This window comes from Hyla sarda, chromosome 3 (genome assembly GCF_029499605.1).
Source record: "Hyla sarda isolate aHylSar1 chromosome 3, aHylSar1.hap1, whole genome shotgun sequence".
Taxonomy (NCBI): Eukaryota; Metazoa; Chordata; class Amphibia; order Anura; family Hylidae; genus Hyla; species Hyla sarda.
In genome coordinates, this window is record NC_079191.1 from 91127819 (window position 1) to 91149769 (window position 21951).

The 21951-nt window shown below is 44.0% G+C and overlaps 1 protein-coding gene across 2 annotated transcripts in view; it reads left to right on the plus strand.

Annotated features, from left to right (window-relative positions):
• Positions 1 to 1254: 1254 nt before the first annotated feature.
• The window catches only part of GPC1 (glypican 1), a 103653-nt gene continuing 82956 nt past the window's right edge, over positions 1255 to 21951 (plus strand). For both annotated transcript variants that reach the window (XM_056564562.1, XM_056564563.1), the window contains exon 1: positions 1255 to 2172. In XM_056564562.1, the coding sequence (XP_056420537.1) occupies positions 2007 to 2172 (166 nt within the window). In that variant the 5' untranslated portion in view covers positions 1255 to 2006. The remainder of the gene's footprint in view (positions 2173 to 21951) is intronic.

Here is a 21951-nt window from a genome sequence, read left to right on the forward strand (position 1 = left end):
TCAGCCATTCCTGTATGCACTATGCAGATAATAGATGTATAATGTGACGCTCCTCACACCCTTCCATTCCCCTCCTCTCACCCGGCGCCCCCGCCCAACCACACCGCCCGGTACATTCCCCGGGGCCGGATGAGCTGCCGCCTGTGATTGGTCGCTCCCCGTCAATGTGCTCGGTGCGGTGTCAGCTGCGGCTCAGTGTGTGGAGGGAGCGGACAGTCAGCAGCAGCATCAGCCGGAGCCAGCATCACCGAGTCCGGGAGAGGCGCCCAGCTCAGCCCTTCACTGAGAACAGACGCCGGGGACACCTTACAAGAGGGACCTACCTGCTGGGTGACACCATGGGGAACGCTCCTGCACCCTCACTGCTATAGGACCCATAGGCTTGGGAAGACTCCTGCATCCTCACTGCTATAGGACCCATAGGCTTGGGAAGACTCCTGCATCCTCACTGCTATAGGACCCATAGGCTGGGGAAGACTCCTGCACCCTCACTGCTGTAGGACCCATAACTGGGGAAGGTTCCTGCATCCTCACTGCTATAGGACCCATAGGCTGGGGAAGACTCCTGCATCCTCACTGCTATAGGACCCATAGGCTGGGGAAGACTCCTGCATCCTCACTGCTATAGGACCCATAGGCTGGGGAAGACTCCTGCATCCTCACTGCTATAGGACCCATAACTGGGAAGACTCCTGCACCATCACTGCTATAGGACCCATAACTGGGGAAGATTCCTGCATCCTCACTGCTATAGGACCCATAGGCTGGGGAAGGTTCCTGCATCCTCACTGCTATAGGACCCATAGGTGGGGAAGACTCCTGCACCCTCACTGCTATAGGACCCATAGGCTGGGGAAGACTCCTGCATCCTCACTGCTATAGGACCCATAGGCTGGGGAAGACTCCTGCATCCTCACTGCTATAGGACCCATAGGCTGGGGAAGACTCCTGCATCCTCACTGCTATAGGACCCATAGGCTGGGGAAGACTCCTGCATCCTCACTGCTATAGGACCCATAGGCTGGGAAGACTCCTGCACCCTCACTGCTGTAGTACCCATAGGCTGGGAAGACTCCTGCATCCTCACTGCTATAGGACCCATAGGCTGGGAAGACTCCTGCATCCTCACTGTGTAGGACCCATAGGCTGGGAAGGTTCCTGCACCCTCACTGCTGTAGGACTCATAGGCTGGGGAAGACTCCTGCATCCTCACTGCTATAGGACCCATAACTGGGGAAGACTCCTGCACCCTCACTGCTGTAGGACTCGTAGGCTGGGGAAGACTCCTGCACCCTCACTGCTGTAGGACTCGTAGGCTGGGGAAGACTCCTGCATCCTCACTGCTATAGGACCCATAACTGGGGAAGACTCCTGCACCCTCACTGCTGTAGTACCCATAGCTGGGGAAGACTCCTGCACCCTCACTGCTCTAGTACCCATAGCTGGGGAAGACTCCTGCACCCTCACTGCTATAGGACCCATAACTGGGGAAGACTCCTGCATCCTCACTGCTGTAGGACCCACAGGCTGCAGTGCCCCAGCCTCTCTATAGGTTATGTGATAGCACTGTGGTCCCTGGAGCTGGATGTCCCTACCCTGGTGCTGCTGTGAGCTCTAGGAATTCTTGACTGCTATATTCCTCCCCATAAAGGACTACACCCCATCATCTCAAGGCTGTAGTGATTGCAGCTGCCTGGCTCCAGTGCTCTGCCACACACAGCCTCACCATCTCCATGTAGAAGCCTCCACATCTTGGACATGCCCAGTATCATTTCTCCTGCCTCCTTCATATCCTGGGGCTCCCCTGTGCCCCTGCTGCCACATGAATGCCCAGCAGCCTCACACATCATGTGCTAGCTGGTGCTTCTTACTGTAAGGTGTCCTCGGCCATACAGAATAAGATCTCCTGGTGAACTGTGCATGGTGCTTCCTTTGCCTGTGGGCAACATTTTTTACTTGCACAAGTTGACATCTTGGCCTTCCTGCGCATCCTATCCTCTGGGGACATGGAGTGGCCATGTGGGTATTCCTGGTGGCATCTTGGAATTGTCTTCTTTGTGCATTGGGCGGCTGGAGAGATGGGGAACAAAGCCAAGAGCTGTGAAGCAGTGAGACAGGTGTATAGTGCCAAAGGCTTCAGCCTAAGCGGAGTCCCCCAGTCAGAGATATCAGGTAAGTACTGCACTGGGGTATATGGGGGCTTCATGGAAGTGTCCATACACCTAGGAAACAATAGAAATATTGTCAGCGCTGATCCCGGTCTTGTGCCAGTAAAATGCCAATGCATGACAGTTCTAGTAGTATGGGAACATAAAGTTGAGATAGGGTTGGCAATTAATATGGATGATATTGTATCTTTAGGGCAAGGTTCCCCAACCAGTGTGCCTCCAGCTGTTGCAAAACTACAACTCCCAGCATGCCCGGACAGCCGAAGGCTGTCCGGGCATGCTGGGAGTTGTAGTTTTAGAACAGCTGGAGGCACCCTGGTTGGGAAACCCTGCTTTAGGGATACTTTAAAGAATAGACCCCATTGTTCTTAGGTGATAATGGATGGAGTTTAGATGTACTTTGCTTTTCTAAAAGAATCTGATCAGTAGAATAAGTCTCCTTGTCTTTGAGGTCAGAATTAGGCTGCATTCACACCACGTTTTTGCAATACAGTCCCGTATCAGGTTTTTGAGGATGAAAAACAAATTCCTCAAAACCGGACTAAACTGTATCAAAACGTGTGTACAAATTTTAACCCTTATATGGTTAAAAACCCTATAGAGTTAGAAAAATGATGTCCGGTTGCATTGATTTTTTAAGAAAAAAACGTATGCGTTTTTAAATTTTCACTCCATTATGAATAAAGTTTCACTTGTTCGATTGAAATTCCATGAAAAAAAAAACCTGTGCAAAGTCAAAAACTGTATGGTGAAAACCTGATGGAACTGTACGCACATACAGTTCTGTACGGTTCCCATTGACTCCCATGTTTTAAAAAAAAAATATATATATATATATATATACGGTTTAATACGGTTTTTCACCCGGACCAAAAAACGTGGTAGACTACGGTTTTGGGTACGGGGAAAAAAAATGGACCAAACCGTACAAGACGCAAAACGGATGCATCGTTTGACATACGGTTTTCAATGGAGAGTCAATGCCTACGGTTTTCAATACGGTTCTGTTCGGTTTTCACATTGAAAACGTATACGGGGACTGTATTGCAAAAACATGGTGTGAATGCAGCCTTACTGATGTAAATATAGATTTGTAGGTTGTTGTAGGAGTAAGGGTTAAGTCAACCAGAGCTCTTAGTCCTTCAGCCTCTTCATAAGGCAGTGTTTCAAAACCAGGGTGCCTCCAGCTGTTGCAAAACTACAACTCTCAGCATGCTCGGACAGCCTTCGGCTGTCCGAGCATGCTGAGAGTTGTAGTTTTGCAACAGCAGGAGGCACCCTGGTTGGGAAACACTGTCATAAGGTCTATTGAAGATAGTGAAGGAATGTTCTTCTCAAGACCCTTCTTTGACTTGTACATTGTTATATATCATCCATCATATGTAACAGGCAATGCCTCTTAGGCTGCGTTCACACCACGTTTTTGCTATACAGTTCCCGTATCAGGTTTTTTGATAAAAAACTGATCCTCAAAACCAGACTAAGGGTGCATGCACACCGCGTTTATGCTATAGAGTTCCCGTATACGTTTTCAAGTTAGGAACCGTATAGAAAACCGTATGCATTGACTTAACATTGTAAACCGTATGTCAAACGCATCATCCGGTTTAGCCCATTTTGCGTCTTATACCTTTTTGTCCGTTTTTTTACCCATACCCAAAACCGTAGTCTACCATGTATTTTGGTCCGGGTGAAAAACCATATTAAACCTTATACGTTTTTTTTTTTTTTTTTTTAACATGGGAGTCAATAGGAATGTATGTGCGTACGGTTCCATACGGGTTTCACCATACGGTTTTTGACTTTGCACAGTTTTTTTCTTGGAATTTCAATCAAACAAGTGAAACTTTATTCAAAATGGAGTGAAATGTTTAAAACGCATACGTTTTTATTTCAAAAAACGGATGCAACCGGACATCATTTTTCAAACCGTTTATGGGTTGAAATTTTTTACACACATTTTGATACTGTTTTAGTCCGGTTTTGAGGAATCCGTTTTTCATCAAAAACCTGATATGGAAACTGTATTGCAACGATGTGGTATGCATGCACCCTACACTGTATCAAAACGTGTGTACAAATTTTGATCCGTATACGGTTTGAAAAGCGATGTCCGGTTGCATCCGTTTTTTAAGAAAAAAAGTATATGTTTTTAACTTTTCACTCCATTTTGAATAAAGTTTCACTTGTTTGATTGAAATTCCAAGAAGAAAAAAACTGTGCAAAGTCAAAAACCGTGATAGTCTACGTGGTAGTCTACGGTTCTGGGTACAGGTAAAAAAAACGGACAAAACTGTATAAGGCTGGGTTCACACCACGTTTTAGGCAATACAGGACTGCATACAGCTGGGGGAAGCTAAAACCGGGCGCTCCCGTATGCGGCCCGTATGTAATGTATTTTAATGATCCGACTGGAGTGAAACGCTGACTCTGGTCGGCTCATTTTTGCCCCGTGGTTTACCACAGTTTTAGGTCCGGTAGGAAGACCGCATACGGGGCAAAAATGAGCCGACCGGAGTCAGTGTTTCACTCCGGTCGGCTCATTGAATTACACTATATACAGGCCGCATATGGCAGGGATACTGTAGCGCCCGGTTTTAGCTCCCCCCAGCTGGATGCGGTCCCGTATTGCCTAAAACGTGGTGTGAACCCAGCCTAAGACGCAAAACGGACTAAACCAGATGATGCGTTTGACATACGGTTTACAATGTTAAGTCAGTGCATACGGTTTTCTATACGGTTCCGTACGGTTTTTAACTTGAAACCGTATATGGGAACTGTATAGCATAAACATGGTGTGCATGCAGCCTTAACGGAGTAATCCAGAATAGAAAAATTGTCCTCCATACTGCCAGCAGTAAAAAATTAAATAGAATACATACCTTCCTTCGTACCTCCGGTAACCCACTCCGGTCTCCGCCGCGATCCTCTTCCTGGTTGCCGGTGGTCGGTGAGTCATACTGCACTCAGCCAATCACCGGCCGCAGTGAAGTCCAGACTCGGCAGGCGATAGGCTGAGCGGCAGTGTGACATTTTCGGCCCCAGCAGCAGGTGTGTGTCTTGAAGCGTTCTCACACTGCCGCTCAGCCTATCGCCTGCCGAGTCGGGACTTCGCTGAGGCCGGTGATTGGCTGAGCGCAGTATGACCCGCCGGCCACTGGCAACCAGGAAGAGGATTGCGGCGGAGACCGTATCCAGTTACCAGAGGCACCGGGGGAGCGAAGGAAGGTATGTATCTATTTATTTTTTTACTGACGGCAGTACAATTTTTCTATTCTGGAGTTCTCCTTTAATAACTTAGATCCAGCCTTACTTTGTTATGGTCTTTGGTGGTTGAGATGTCGTACCAACATCTCAAGGTGGTCACATTCTTCAGTGACATTGCACGGATCCCCTCTGATATTTTGGGGAAGGATCTCACCTGCGTGCCCGGGCTGACATCTCAGGTGTGTTCTCACGGTGTATTTGAAGTCGGGGCCCCTGATTGACATTTTCTAGGTGTGTTCTCTAATAAGATTTCATCTATGTACCAAGCCTGACAGCTTTTTCTCTGCTGAGATTCCAGGTGTGTATAGAATTCTAGTCTTGTAGGGACATGTTGGTGAATGCCTTCCGTTGATCTCAGGCCGCTGTCACATGCCAGTGCTTCAGTAACTTTGGTATTGTACTGGGTATAGGAAAACCAGGCTTCTTTTCTAATGGGCGCTCAGTGAAGACAAATAGTTAAACGTGGGACACAAAGTGATGGCTGGTCACTGTTTAGCATATTACAAGGTTGTTACTGCAGATTATTGTGCCTTTGTGTGCCACGCTGAACTCTGTTAAATGGTTTCTAGACGTGTCAGAAGCTAGAGGTCGGCTCTATGTGGTCCTCGTTGGTTTAATGGGACTGGTTTATAGGGCTGATTTATGGGTCTGAGATGACAGAGGCTTGGTTAGGCTACTGGCTCTGCATCCTCCGCTCCCTAAGAAGCACTAGCACCAGTTTGTTTTGGACATGGGGCTCGGGCTCCACACTACGAGTCTCTTATCAATACTGAACATTTGGCAATGGATATTTTTTTGCACTATGCAGCTTACTTTCATTAGGTTACAATGAGACTGTTAGCCTATGTAGGAAGCAGTGTCCTCAGTGTATTCTCTGCTGCGTCATGTGGAGCAGTGGTCTCCAAACTGCGGCCCTCCAGATGTTGAAAAACCACAACTCCTCGCATGCCTGGACAGCCAATGGCTATTCTGGCATGCTGGGAGGAGTAGTTTAGCAACATCTGGAGGGCCGCAGTTTGGAGACCACTAAATTGTGGAGGGTTTATTCAATTTATAGATGATGGGGCATGAGTGCATCCCTTGTCATGTAGTTACAAAGGGAAATATATTTATATATCTATCATCTATCAATCATCTATGATCTAGATCTATCCATCTATCTATCTATCTATCAATATTCTATCTATCCATCTATCTATCATCTATATCTATCCATCTATCTATCTCATATCTATCTATCTATCTATCTATCTCATATCTATCTATTTATCTATCTATCTATATCTATCTAGAGTGAAAGACGACCATAGCACTCACAAGATGAGGTGAAGGAGTAGCTTTATTCCATCACAACACAGCTGGCGACGTTTCGGCTATGCAGTTGCAGCCATTGTCATGATATGATAATGATATTATGATAATGGCTGCAATTGCGTAGCCGAAACGTCTCCAGCTGTGTTGTGATGGAATAAAGCTACTCCTTCACCTCATCTTGTGAGTGCTATGGTCGTCTTTCACTCTATATCTTATCTGGCCCTCAAACCGCGACCGTGTACCTACAGCACCCGAATGCTGCTTATACCATCTAGAGTGTTACTGCTTCTCCTTCTACAGTGTGTATCTATCTATCTATCTATCTATCTCTATCTCTCATATCTATCAATCTATCTATATCATATCTATATCTATCTATCTATCTCTATCTCTCATATCTATCTACTATATCATATCTATATCTATCTATCTATCTCTCATATCTATCTATCTCTATCTATCATATCTATCTATCTATTTATATCATATCTATCTATCATATCTATCTATCTCTATCTATCATATCTATCTATCATATCATATCTATCTATCTATATCTTGGTAGCTATATACTTGGCAGCTCCTTTAAAGGAGGAATAATCAAGCAATAGATATAGATAGATGCCGTTTCATTGTGTCACTTTTCTCATTGTGGTTAACCATAAAATCTTAAGATCCATTAAACAAGTTTGTGCCACGTCAGACACCTACAGCTTATATAGTGCCAGCATATTCCACGGCGCTGTACAGAGAATGCACTCAATAACATCACTTTGTGCAAATGTTTCCCTTGGTTGGATTTGAAAGCAATACTGCAAGGCAACATCCCTAACCACTAAGCCGCCATACTGCCATACTGTGTAAATGCACCTTAAAGGGGTAATCCGGAGGAATTTTTTTTTTTATTTTTAAATCAACAGGTGCCAGAACGTTAAACAGATTTGTAAATTACTTCTATTAAAAAATCTTAATCCTTCCAGTACTTATTAGCTGCTGAATACTAAATAGCAAATTATTTTCTTTTTGGAACACAGAGCTCTCTGCTGACATCACGAACACAGTGCTCTCTGATGACATCTCTGTCCACTTTAAGAACTGTCCAGAGTAGGAGAAAATTCCCATAGTAAACATATGCTGCTCTGGACAGTTCCTAAAATGGACAGAGATGTCAGCAGAGAGCACTGTGGTCATGATGTCAGCAGAGAGCTCTGTGTTCCAAAAAGAAAATAATTTCCTATTTAGTATTCAGCAGCTAATAATTACTGGAAGGATTAAGATTTTTTAATAGAAGTAATTTACAAATCTGTTTAACTTTCTGGCACCTGTTGATTAAAAAAAAAAAGTTTTCCACCGGAGTACCCCTTTAAGAAGTGGTGTGGTGTCCATTCTTGCTCAGTAAATTTGAATTGCTGAGAAAATATAACTCCTGCATTTGTGATATCAGTAAGATCTGGTCCTTCTTAGGTCTTGTGGACTTGTTTAAGGCTTAGTCCAGTGGTCTGCAAACTGTGGACCTCCAGCTGCTGCAAAACTACCACTCCCAGCATACCCGGACAGCCGTTGGCTGTCCGGGTATGCTGGGAGTGGTAGTTTTGCAACAGCTGGAGGTCCACAGTTTGCAGACCACTGGTTTAGACTGAGATGATAGATTAGTGGCAAATTGTACATCCATTCCATTACTGGTTCTTGATCTTAAGTGTCCAGTTTGCAGTCCTCGAGTCCTTATCAAGGCTGGTTATCCCCATCAGGCAATGATCGAAGTGCCGGAGATCAAAGCTACTGCTGCTGGTAATCCTTTCCCACTTCATGTGTTGCTCCCCAGAGTAGCTTATATTTACAAGGGTGTGTTTTCTCAGTTCACTCCGTTTGCCCATTGCTTTATTATTCGGCATCTAGGAGGAATGGGAGTTCTTTTTCAGTTTTTTTTTTTTACCGTTTTTGGATGGTGCCTACCGTAGCGTTCTCGGAGGCACCTGCATGGTAGAGGACTTTGTCAGAAAGAAGACATAGCTTCAGATTGATTTCTGTGTCTTGAATAATGAAGAAGAATAGCTGTGGGGGGAATATGGAGATGAAACAAGCAAATAAATCTGTAATCGAGGAAGTCATCAAGGGTATGAGATTTCCCCCTGAGGTTATCAGAGGAGTGAGTACATGAGTGGGGAATGTGTGAATCATTGGGCTGTAGAGTGCCTGGGGAATGGAGACAAGAGGTGAAGCTTGTACTGTTTGGAATAAGGTATCAAACACCTAACAAATTCTCAAAGAACAAAGAGCGGTCATATATAAGACTAGATGAAGGTGTATGGAGGGAAGGGGGAGGGGGTCGCTCTTCTATCTTCCATTATCTCAACTCTGATTCAACAGTCATACATCTAAATTTTTAAAGGGGTACTTCGGTGAAAACCTTTTTTCTTTTAAATCAACTGGTGGCAGAAAGTTAAACATATTTGTAAATTACTTCTATTAAAAAATCTTAATCCTTCCAGTACTTACTAGCTGCTGAATGCTACCGAGGAAATTCCTTTCTTTTTGGAACACTGATGACATCACGAGCACAGTGCTCTCTGCTGACATCTCTGTCCATTTTAGCAACCATGCATAGCAGATGCATGCTAAGGGCATCATGGTGGCTCAGTGGTTAGCACTGCTGCCTTGCAATGCTGGAGACTAGGGTTCAAATCCCACTAAGGACAACAATAAATAAAGCATTATTATTATAAGGTCAGCAGAGAGAACTGTGCTTGTAATGTCATCAGAGAGCATTCCAAAAAGAAAAGAATTTCCTCTATAGTATTCAGCAGCTAATAAGTACAGGAAGGATTAAGATTTTTTAATAGAAGTAATTTACAAATATGTTTAACTTTCTGCCACCAGTTGATTTAAAAGAAAAAAGGTTTTCACCGGAGTACCCCTTTTAATGCCGCAAAAGTTGTTAAAAAGTATAACTTTGGAAGTCAGATGGTCCTATATAACAAGTAGAAGAGTCTAAAATTGAATCCTGGTATACAGTGGTTACATAACAGTAACATAAATATAAATACACAACAGTAGTTGTGAAACAAAGCCACGAGTAGAGCCAAAAAGTTCTCCAAAAATCACCATTGTCATCACAGGGGCAAACTGGATCTTGGCCATGTTGTGTTTTAATAGTCTAAATTCTCAAACTGTAGCTGTCTTTGAATGAATAACATGGTGACGTCCAGTGTATCTTATCAAAATGTTTAAAGGGTTTATTGGTTGGGAGCAGTTATCGCCCATTTGCCGGATAGGCGGTAACTGTTAGATCAGTTCGGTTGAGCCATGATGATGGTAAAATTATGGTCACTCCTGTCTCCTTATGTCTCCATGTTGTCTCCTGTTATTGTGAAATAAACTTCTAAGGTGTTTCACAGTGAGTGAATTCTTCTATATTTGAGGTTATCAACACTACGGACTTTGTCTACTTTGCTAATTGCTGACCACTGACCGCTAATTTAGGAATATTGGATGTGGTGTGAGTGCCGGTGCATTGACTTTTGCGGTAAAGTGTATAATTTTGAGAAAATTGCACAAAAAGTAATGACAAGATGGGAAGACTAAAGATGGCCATACATGTTAGATGTGTTTTGACTGAACCCATTGATTTCTTCAGGACAGACTGACCTTCTGAGAATCTAATGTGCATAATGACCTCTGAACTCTCACTCTACAGCTGTTTTGGGAGAGAAGGATCCAGTATGTTGGATTTCCACTTCCCAACCCTTTTGCTCTTAAAGATACAAACCATTGCTAGATGAGTCCCTCCCCCCAGGGCTCTTGTCCCGCAGGAACACATGGAAATGGAGTTCCTGAATTTTTTCCACAGCAGGAACACTGTTGCCATTTGCAGGAGTCCTGCAGGACCAGCCCTTGAGTGGAAATCTTGGCATCTTTTTTCCCTATACTTGACATCTGCCCCCCCTCACCCGTTGTTTAAAACAAATAAATGCATGGCTAAGCCGAATGTTGGGATGTATGGGGACCCAGGGATAGTTGTTGGCCAAATAAGGGTTTGGTGACGGCTGTTTTTATTCATGACTAGTATTTTTGTAGGTAGCAGCGCCTCACCCGTCCACTCTCCAGCCCCTCACCCGGCACAACTAATTTCCTGTGTGTATCATATTTTTCTTTCTTTGGATTCCAGATGGAAAATCCTTCAAAAACATAAACATTTGTAGGTCTATCTTTAGCTTGAAAAATGTATTTTGTCAGAACTGGCTAACTTGCATAGTGTCCTCCCGACTTGACAGATGATGTTGGAGGCAGAAGGATTGGGCATGTTGGATTTCAACTGCCTAATCCTTGTGTTCTGAAAAGTGAACCACTAGCAGGCACCACTGGCAGCAGTTTACCTCCCCGCTTCCTACCACTACCAGGCACCACTGGCAGCAGTTTACCTCCCCGCTTCCTATTCAGAATGCCTGGCTGAGTGTTACTGTGTATGGGGTAACGTGGAGAGAGAGGTGTCCACTGAACATTAAAGGGTACTTTACCCTTATGCTTCTTATCCCCTATCATCTGGGGACCCCGCGATCGCGGCTGCGGCACCCCAGACATTCGCTGCACAGAGCGAACTTCGCTCCATGCCGGATGACTGGCGATGCAGGGTGGAGGCACGTGATGTCACGGCCACGCCCCACTCGTGATGTCACGGCTATGCCCCTCAATGCAAGTCTGTGGGAGGGGGTATGACGGACGTGAGCAGGGAGATTGCGGGGGTCCCCAGCGGCGGGCCCACCGTGATCAGACATCTTATCCCCTTTCCTTTGGATAATGGATAAGATGTCTAGGGGCAGAGTACCCCTTTAAGCTTAGAGCTATTGAAGGCGTGTGGCTAGCTTTAGGGTATGTGCTACGGAATATCAGCCTGGAAAAATTCTGGGCAGAGATTTTGGTGCAGCAGTCTCCCACTGTCTTCAATGGGAATCTGCTGCACTATGCACACCGCTGAAATTCAAAAGTGGAATCTGCTGAAAGATGAACATGGCTATTCTTTCGAAAGAATACAGCGCAAATTATAATGCCGTCAATGGGGACGGCACAGGCCCAAGCAGTGCCTGCTGCACACAAAATGTCAGCCCTGAATTTCTTCGGGCGGATATTGCTCACCTTACACATACCCTTAGAATGGTGGGGCTCAGGCTCCCTCCATATGCTAACTGATGGGTATCCGGGATGGTGGTCCTTCACCAATATATGTTTTAGCCTGTCTTATTAGCAGTACATTTTAAGGATTTATATGGCTCGTCCCCTCAGACCAACCTCTGTCCAACTCCTTTATGAGCCAGATGGCAGAGTTACTAACTAGCCTTGGTGGCTGGCCATGGATTACATAATGGCTTGTAATTCTTCATTTCCCTTACAGCTGTCTGCCCATCCCCCAGCAAAATCAGCTGTTTGTTGTGGGTTTCGGGACCCAGGGCTGTTGTGGTAAGACGTCTCCATTAACCAATCTGATGTTTGCTTCTTATGGCTTATTGCTTCAATACTGATGAGTCCATTTCTGATTGGTTGTTATGGGTTAATGCATTACAGGATAAATCTGCCATACAGGAGTTATATACACACAGGCACGTTGGTTACCAGATCATTCCTGAATCATCAAACTGGAATTTCCGCAGATATATGTGAGCTCAGGATTTATTGAAATGAATGACAAATAGTTGTTGCTGTTTCTTTTCCATTAATGTCAACATTTTCCATTTTATCCCTGACACTCATAAAAAGGGCACGATACGGATTGTTGTAATCCCATACCGGAGTAAGTCAGAATGTAAACTCGCCCGGCCATGGTGTTCCTTATGGTGGCTGGGAACTAAGCCGTGTTAGTAAACAGGGGGCACAGATGCTGCGTATATGTTTAGGAGGCTCCATGTTGTATTCTATCCAACCACAATGTGAATAAACATCCCGACGCTTCAGTCCAAGCAAATTCCATTCAAATGAAATCTCAGCTAAATCCTAAGCGGTGACCTTGGTCTAAACATCTGTACATGGCTACCAGTGGCTGTGTGTCCCATATAACACAATGGGCTATAGACCCTGAGAGCAGTCCCTTCAGGGGGGTTTCACACATTGAGTTTTTAGTGGTGTTTTCTGCAGGATAAATGTATAACGTAGGTCAAAAGGATCTTATGAAATGCACTGCAGACACTGTATTGTTTGTGACTTTTTCCTCACTATTATGCTGATTTTTTGGGTGCATAGTGTTTTTTGCAAAATGCAGCATACTTTAGGGATATGCTGTATGACGAGTATGCGGCCCTTCCCATAGGCATGAATGGAGCAGCGTGTCATGAAGTCATGAACACGGAAGCCCCAAGCTTGTGGGGGATCCCAGCGGCCAGACCCCACGCGATCAGACATGTTATCCCCTATCACATGTCAGGGGCGGAGCACCCCTTTAAAGGCGAACTCTTGCAAAAAGTTACATTTTTCTATTATGCCCAGGTTGCTGCAGCTAAAATAATAAACCCTAACTTACCTCCCACGTCTCCCCTGATGCTGCTGGAGTCGATCTCCCATTCTCTGGCCTCTGTCTTCTTCCGGCTTTTGGTGCCCGACACATCTCGCTGCTCTCAGCTAATTGCCGACCGCAGTGATGTCCCACCTCGGGGAGCGATGTAATGGTGGCAGTGTGATGTAACGGGCCCAGACCCATTATATCACACTTCCACTCACCGACCAAGGCAGTACATTGCTGCGGCCATGGATTAGGTAAGAGCAGTGAGATGTGTTGGGCACCAAAAGCCGGAAGAAAACCGGGTCTGGAGGATGGGAGATCGACTCCAGCGGCATGGGGGCAGAGACAAGTTTATTTAGTGGCGGAAGCCCGGGCATATTGGAAAAAAAAAAATTTGGGCCTGGAGCTCTCCTAGAGTACCTCTGATGATCTTGTTAAATTTTATATTCCTCCCAGTTCACTATAAACCACCCTTCTGCCTTTATTTTTATTATTTTTTAGTTTTCTACCTTGAAATTACTCTGTATTTTCTGCTCAGTCTCAGTCAGGTTCACAGACTGGGAAGGGGCGTTCCCCAGCAGGCGTGACATCATCTGAAGCCATACAGGGGAGAACTTCCTCCCTCACTCTGCTACACACAGCCCAGAGCAGTTCAGCATGACATGAGCTATGATTGGCTAAGGCTGCAACCCCCCCCCCCCCCCCCCCCCTCAGCACTCCAGACTGCATTTCCTGATTTTGGACTTCTGCCGGGCCAGCAGGAGTCCAAAGTCTGTGCAAGAGATGGGGGAAATGTGCTCTGGACAAGTAGGAAATCACCTAGTGGCAGCTTTTTTTTTAACACAAATGAAAAATTTTAAACAAAGTACATTAGAAAGATTTTTTTTATGTACCATAAGGAGAGCAATAGCAAAAATGAGTTTTAATGAGAGTGCCCATTTAAAGAAAAAACATCTTTACATGAAAACATATTATCAGTAAGCATGCAGCAGCTGCAGGCGCTGTCCTGAGGCGATTGTTGGAATACCTCTTTAGGAATGAATCCATCAAGCAGTATCTATTAAGGATATATGGACTATCTCTTTCCTCTAACCTGCCTTACATTATCTAGAGCGGTATACATTATATAAATTGCTCTTGGGATACTTCCAGCATTGTCTGACATCCTGTGAACAGCATCTGGATAAAACATAACTTTGGGAGCAATCTCCATTAACATAAGGCTGATGACCAGGTAAATATGTTTCCGTCTGTTGGCTCTTCCATTGGCTGTCCAGTTGTCATATAACAAGCATTAGCATTATACAGCTGCACATGAATGAATAGGCGGCTTATTCCCCGTATCCTAACAGGTGCACGCGCTGGTTACATATGGCTGTCAGTATTCGTTGACCTATGTTCGTTTTCAATGACCATATTTAATTACATTGTCCATCAAAAACCATATGTCCGTATCATTTCACATTGGTTGTAGAAGAGCTCAGGTTGTGGATGTGGCTGAGGCCACGGCTACAGGTCACTTAACCCCTTAAGGACTCAGGGTTTTTCCGTTTTTGCACTTTCGTTTTTTCCTCCTTACCTTTAAAAAATCATAACCCTTTCAATTTTCCACCTAAAAATCCATATTATGGCTTATTTTTTGCGTCGCCAATTCTACTTTGCAGTGACATTAGCCATTTTACCCAAAAATGCACGGCGAAACGGAAAAAAAAATCATTGTGCGACAAAATCGAAAAAAAAACGCCATTTTGTAATTTTGGCGGCTTCCGTTTCTACGCAGTGCATATTTCGGTAAAAATTACACCTTATCATTATTCTGTAGGTCCATACGGTTAAAATGATCCCCTACTTATATAGGTTTGATTTTGTCGCACTTCTGGAAAAAATCATAACTACATGCAGGAAAATTTATACGTTTAAAAATGTCATCTTCTGACCCCTATAACTTTTTTATTTTTCCACGTACGGGGCGGTATGAGGACTCATTTTTTGCACCGTGATCTGAAGTTTTTATTGGTATGATTTTTGTTTTGATCTGACTTTTTTATCACTTTTTATTCATTTTTTAATGTTATAAAAAGTTACCAAAATACGCTTTTTTGGACTTTGGAATTTTTTTGCGCGTACGCCATTGACCGTACGGCTTAATTAATGATATATTTTTATAGTTCGGACATTTACGCACGCGGCGATACCACATATGTTTATTTTTATTTTTTTTTACACTGTTTTATTTTTCTTATGGGAAAAGGGGGGTGATTCAAACTTTTATTAGGGAAGGGGTTAAATGACCTTTATTAACACTTTTTTTTTACTTTTTTTTTGCAGTGTTATAACACTGCACACACTGATCTCTCATCCTGATCACAGGCGTGTATTAACACGCCTGTGATCAGCATTATCGACGCTTGACTGCTCCTGCCTGGATCTCAGGCACGGAGCAGTCATTCGTCGATCGGACACCGAGGAGGCAGGTAAGGGCCCTCCCGGTGTCCGATCAGCTGTTCGGGACGCCGCGATTTCACCGCGGCGGCCCCGAACAGCCCGACTGAGCAGCCGGGATACTTTCAGTTTCACTTTAGAAGCGGCGGTCAGCTTTGACCGCCGCTTCTAAAGGGTTAATACCGCACATCGCCGCGATCGGCGATGTGTGGTATTAGCCGCGGGTCCCGGCCGTTGATTAGCGCCGGGACCCACGCGATATGATGCGGGATCGCGGCGCGATCCCGCTTCATATCGCGGGAGCCGGCGCAGGACGTAAATATACGTCCTGCGTCGTTAAGGGGTTAAAGGAGTACTCTGGCAGAAAACTTTTTTTTTCCTATCAATTGGTGCCAGAAAGTTAATCAGATTTGTAAATTACTTCTATTAAAAAATCTTAATCCTTCCAGTACTTATGAGCTTCAGTATGCTCCAGAGGAAGTTGTGTAGTTCTTTCCAGTCTGACCACAGTGCCCTCTGCTGACACCTCTGTCCGTGTAAGGAACTGTCCAGAGCAGGAGAGGTTTGCTATGGGGATTTGCTTTTACTCTGGACAGTTCCTGACATGGACAGAGGTGTCAGCAGAGAGCTCTGTGGTCAGACTGGAAAGAACTACACAACTTCCGCTGGAGCATACTGAAGCTCATAAGTACTGGAAGGATTAAGATTTTTTAATAGAAGTAATTTACAAATCTGTTTAACTTTTTTTCCACTGGAGTACCCCTTTAATACAGCTTACAGTGGGGATCAAAAGTTTGGGCACCCCCAGGGAAAAATTTGTATTAATGTGCATAAAGAAGCCAAGGAAAGATGGAAAAATCTCCAAAAGGCATCAAATTACAGATTAGACATTCTTATAATATGTCAACAAAAGTTAGATTTTATTTTCACTTTACACTTTCAAAATAACAGAAAACAAAAAAAATGGCGTCTGCAAAAGTTTGGGCACCCTGCAGAATTTATAGCATGCACTGCCCCCTTTGCAAAGCTGAGACCTGCCAGTGTCATGGATTGTTCTCAATCATCATCTGGGAAGACCAGGTGATGTCAATCTCAAAGGTTTTAAATGCCCAGACTCATCTGACCTTGCCCCAACAATCAGCACCATGGGTTCTTCTAAGCAGTTGTCTAGAAATCTGAAATTGAAAATAGTTGACGCTCACAAAGCTGGAGAAGGCTATAAGAAGATAGCAAAATGTTTTCAGATGTCAATATCCTCTGTTCGGAATGTAATTAAGAAATGGCAGTCATCAGAAACAGTGGAAGTTAAAGCAAGATCTGGAAAACCAAGAAAAATATCAGACAGAACAGCTCGCAGGATTGTGAGAAAACAATTCAAAACCGACGTTTGACTGCACAATCCCTTCAGAAATATCTGGCAGACACTGACGTTGTGGTACACTATTCCACTATAAATATATACTTGTACAAATATGGTCTTCATGCAAGAGTCATCAGAAGAAAACCTCTTCTACGTCCTCACCACAAAAATCAGCATTTGAACTTTGCAAATGAACATATAGACAAGCCTGATGCATTTTGGAAACAAGTTCTGTGGACCGATGAGGTTAAAATTGAACTTTTTGACCGGAATGAGCAAAGGTACGTTTGGAGAAGAAGGGGAATAGAATTTAATGAAAGAACCTCTGTCCAACTGTTAAGCATGGGGGTGGATCAATCATGCTTTGGGGTTGTATTGCAGCCAGTGGCACAGGGAAAATCACACGAGCAGAAGTAAAAATTGATTCAATAAAATTTCAGCAAATTTTGGATGCTAACTTGATGACATCTGTGAAAAAGCTGAAGTTAAAGAGAGGATGACTTCTACAAATGGATAATGATCCTAAACACACCTCGAAATCCACAGGGGATTACATCAAGAGGCGTAAACTGAATGTTTTGCCATGGCCTTCACAATCTCCTGACCTCAACATAATTGAAAACCTATGGATAGACCTTAAAAGAGCAGTGCGTGACAGACAACCCAGAAATCTCAAAGAACTGGAAGACTTTTGTAAAGAAGAATGGGCAAAGATGCCTCAAACAAGAATTGAAAGACTCTTTGCTGGCTACAAAAAGCGTTTACAAGCTGTGATACTTGCCAAAGGGGGCAGTACAAGATATTAACTCTGCAGGGTGCCCAAACTTTTGCAAACTCCCAGCATGCCTGTGAAATTAACTGTAAAATGTAAAATCATGAAATGTGTAAACTGAGAAACAATAAAATGGTGTTAAATTTGGTGAAATATTCTGAATATGCTAAAAATAAAACTATAAAATCCTCAACCAAACACAACTGGTGATTTTACAGTAAGAATCGTATTTAGCTGTAGGATTTAGAGATTACAGTATAGTTTAAGGAAAAAAAATATATATATAATACGAAAAGGCAACACGATTCCATTTAACCCCTTAAGGACTAAGGGTTTTTCCGTTTTTGCACTTTCGTTTTTTCCTCCTTACCTTTTTTAAAATCATAACCCTTTCAATTTTCCACCTGGCTTATTTTTTGCGTCACCAATTCTACTTTGCAGTGACATTAGTCATTTTACCCAAAAATGCACGGTGAAACGGAAAAAAAAATCATTGTGCGACAAAATCGAAAAAAAAACGCCATTTTGTAACTTTTGGGGGCTTCCGTTTCTACGCAGTGCATATTTCGGCAAAAATTACACCTTATCATTATTCTGTAGGTCCATACGGTTAAAATGATACCCTACTTATACAGTTTGATTTTGTCGCACTTCTGGAAAAAATCATAACTACATGCAGGAAAATGGATATGTTTAAAAATTTCATCTTCTGACCCCTATAACTTTTTTATTTTTCCACGTACAGGGCGGTTTGAGGGCTCATTTTTTGCGCCGTGGTCTGAAGTTTTTATCGGTATGATTTTTGTTTTGATCGGACTTTTTGATCACTTTTTATTCATTTTTTTATGGTATAAAAAGTGACCAAAATATGCTTTTTTGGACTTTGGAATTTTTTTGCGCGTACGCCATTGACCGTGCGGTTTAATTAGCGATATATTTTTATAGTTTGGACATTTACACACGGGGCGATACCACATATGTTTATTTTTATTTACACTGTTTTATTTTTTTATGGGAAAAGGGGGGTGATTCAAACTTTTATTAGGGAAGGGGTTAAATTACCTTTATTAAGACTTTTAGGGACCTATAACACTGCACACACTGATCTCCTATGCTGATCACTGGCGTGTATTAACATGCCTGTGATCAGTGTTATCGGCGCTTGACTGCTCCTGCCTGGATCTCAGGCACGGAGCAGTCATTCGTCGATCGGGCACCGAGGAGGCAGGTAAGGGCCCTCCCGGTGTCCTGTAAGCGGTTCGGGACGCCGCCATTTCACCGCGGCAGTCCGGAACAGCACGACTGACTAGCCGGGATACTTTCACTTTCGCTTTAGAAGGGGCGGTCAGCTTGGACCACCGCTTCTAAAGGGTTAATACCGCACATTACCGCGAACGGCGATGTGTGGTATTAGCCGCGGGTCCCGGCCGTTGATGAGCGCCCTGGGACCGACGCGATGTGATCCCGCTTCATATCGCGGGAGCTGGCGCAGGACGTAAATATACGTCCTGCGTCGTTAAGGGGTTAACTAATGTTTTTGTCAGGCTGATACAGAATGAAATTTGATGTTCTTCTTTACAGATAGAGGAGTTTTGATTCTTTGGAATAGAGGGGGCCTCAGAATACATTAGTAAATTGAGAATGGAAAAATAAAACTTAACTTTTGAACTTTTTTTTTTTTTTATAGCTTCATTGAACTCAATGGCTTAGTAGTGAGCGTCAAATCCCACTTAGGACAACATCTCCAAAGGTGTTTGTATGTTCTGCACATGTCTTTGTGTGTTTAGATTGTGAGACCCAATGGGGACAAGGACCAATTTGTTGGATTTACCGGTTTAAAATGTACCGTTTAAGGGTGTATTCACACGTACAGTACCCTCTGCATATTTGATGCACGGGATTTAAAGCTGCATATTTAAAGCTGTGTTGTGACATTTAGCTTACATTGAAATCAGTGTAGTTTTGCAACAACTGGAGGCCCCAGGGTTGGGAAACACTGCTTTATACTGTCTGTCGGGATAGCTATCAGATCCTCATTTAAATTGGCCTTAAAAGTCAGATGCCATCAGGAATCCCATCTGATATAAAAATGCCTGCTGCAGCCAAGCAGAAGTGCCCATTTACCCTGTTACCTACCCCTTATTACTGCCTGTGGTCATTTTGCAGGTTGTATGAAATGGCCATTGACTGTTGTCACATTGCTGACTTCCGCACATTATGATATTGCTCTTTCCAGGAGAACTGAGAGCTTCAGTAATCGTATTCATGAGATAAGACAAGATATTATGGTATGTCAGCCTTACTGCATTATGGCACCTATGGATTGCCTGATGGGAGTGCTGCGCTGGGTGTTGACATTTAGCACCTTGTATTGAGAAGGAGACTCGGCAGCCGAGCCCTGGTGCTCTGCATGGATCCAGTGGCAAGACCCGAGGGACCCGATGTTACCTTAGACACGGGAGCTGTCAGAGGGCATCCGATTATTTCACATGAAACATACCATATGCTCATTCTATTCTTCCAGGGACATTTAGTACTGGTGTGCTCTAGATCAGGTATTTCATAGAAAGCCTTTAACTGGTCTATTCACCCCTGGAGCAGAATGTAAGATTAATGGCACTAAGCCACAAGGAAACAAAGGGAACTGTCAGCTATTGTACTGCGGGCAGACACAAAAAGTAACAATGCCGGGTGGAAACTCAATAGCAAGAGGTATTAGCAGTAGAAAGAGACGAGTGCTGAATGTCAGACAACACAAGCCTTTTAGGAATTGCTTAGAGCAGATACTGAATTTTTCAGCCCCTTGAAGAGAAAAAGGGACAGAGCGGTGACAGGGCAAAAGGAAGTGAGCGGGGAAACTGCAAAGCCCCTCATTGTTTCTTCAATATGGAAGATGAAAATATCGTCACCTTCATTGTATCTCTAAGAAATATCTAGAAACCGCGACTGTCTTGAGATGTGACTGAAGCGTTGGATGTTCCATTGAAAAGACAGCCATCGTTTCAAGGCTTCGTGGTTTGGAATAAATACAAAAGGGTTAAATATTAGCCCAAAACATCTGCCTCTAAATACGCTTCTAAATACGTGTGCCCCCACTTGTCTGACAAATGCCTTTCCAAGGGCGCGCGCTCTTCATGGTCTTTGGAAACACCCCCACAAAAGCATTTTGTGTCATGAGCCACAGAGAAACCTCCATAGAAATGGCAACAATAAAAGTGACACATCAAAAGCCGGCCTCCATTTTAAGCTCCTCACTAGAGTCACTGTATTATGCCCCTATCCTTTTTTTTTCTTCTAAAATACAGATCATTTGTGGCTCAAAGAGATTTACCACCTAAATGCATTCAGCAGAATCTGATTAATATGGCAGAAGGAAAGAATGGTTGTCCCTTATCTTCCCCCTGGATGATGTCTGGGCAGCTTTCAGCTAAAATCGGAATATTCTGAGACAGATTGGTTGCTAGGGAGGTGAGGCCTGGTAACCAATTGACAGCTGTAGCATTTAGGCAGGTATCCATAGCAACCAAACTGTCTTAGATGACCCAGATCTACCGTAAATTAGGTAAACGTGCTCTGTGCTGAGTAACGGAGAAAAAAGATAAGAAGCAATGTAACCGCGGTCAAGTTAGGCCGGACTTGGGCGCAGCTAGGGGGAGGCCATCATGACAGGGTTTGCCAGGGAGTAGAAGGGTTAAGTGGAGGAAAAAGGATACATGGGGGGAAATGGGGGTCAAGGAGGGGAGTAGGGGATGGAGGGGTCAGAGGTGATTGGTGGAGGAGGGGGTAAGGTCTAGGGGGAAAAGGGGGGGGGAAGGGATATATAGAAGAAGTAGGGGTTGGGGAAGATTCAGTGTGACTGAGGGACAGAAGCAGAAAGCTCCCACCCTCCCGCCCTTTGTGTGGGTTGTTTTGGTTGTTGTCTTGCGTGTCGGGGGGGTTGTTTGTTGTGTTTTTTTTTTGGTGGAATGGGATGGTTGGCGTTGAGGGTTGTTTTTACTTGTCACAGCAGTGGTGGCAGGGGGGTCCTCGAAGTCGGTGAGGAAAAAGGTGTGGAAAAACCAAAAGGGAGGGAATCGACTTGGTTCTGGATTCCTTTGTGGAGGTTTGATCTGGGTGGATGGGGGTTCCAGTGGAGGAAGTCAGT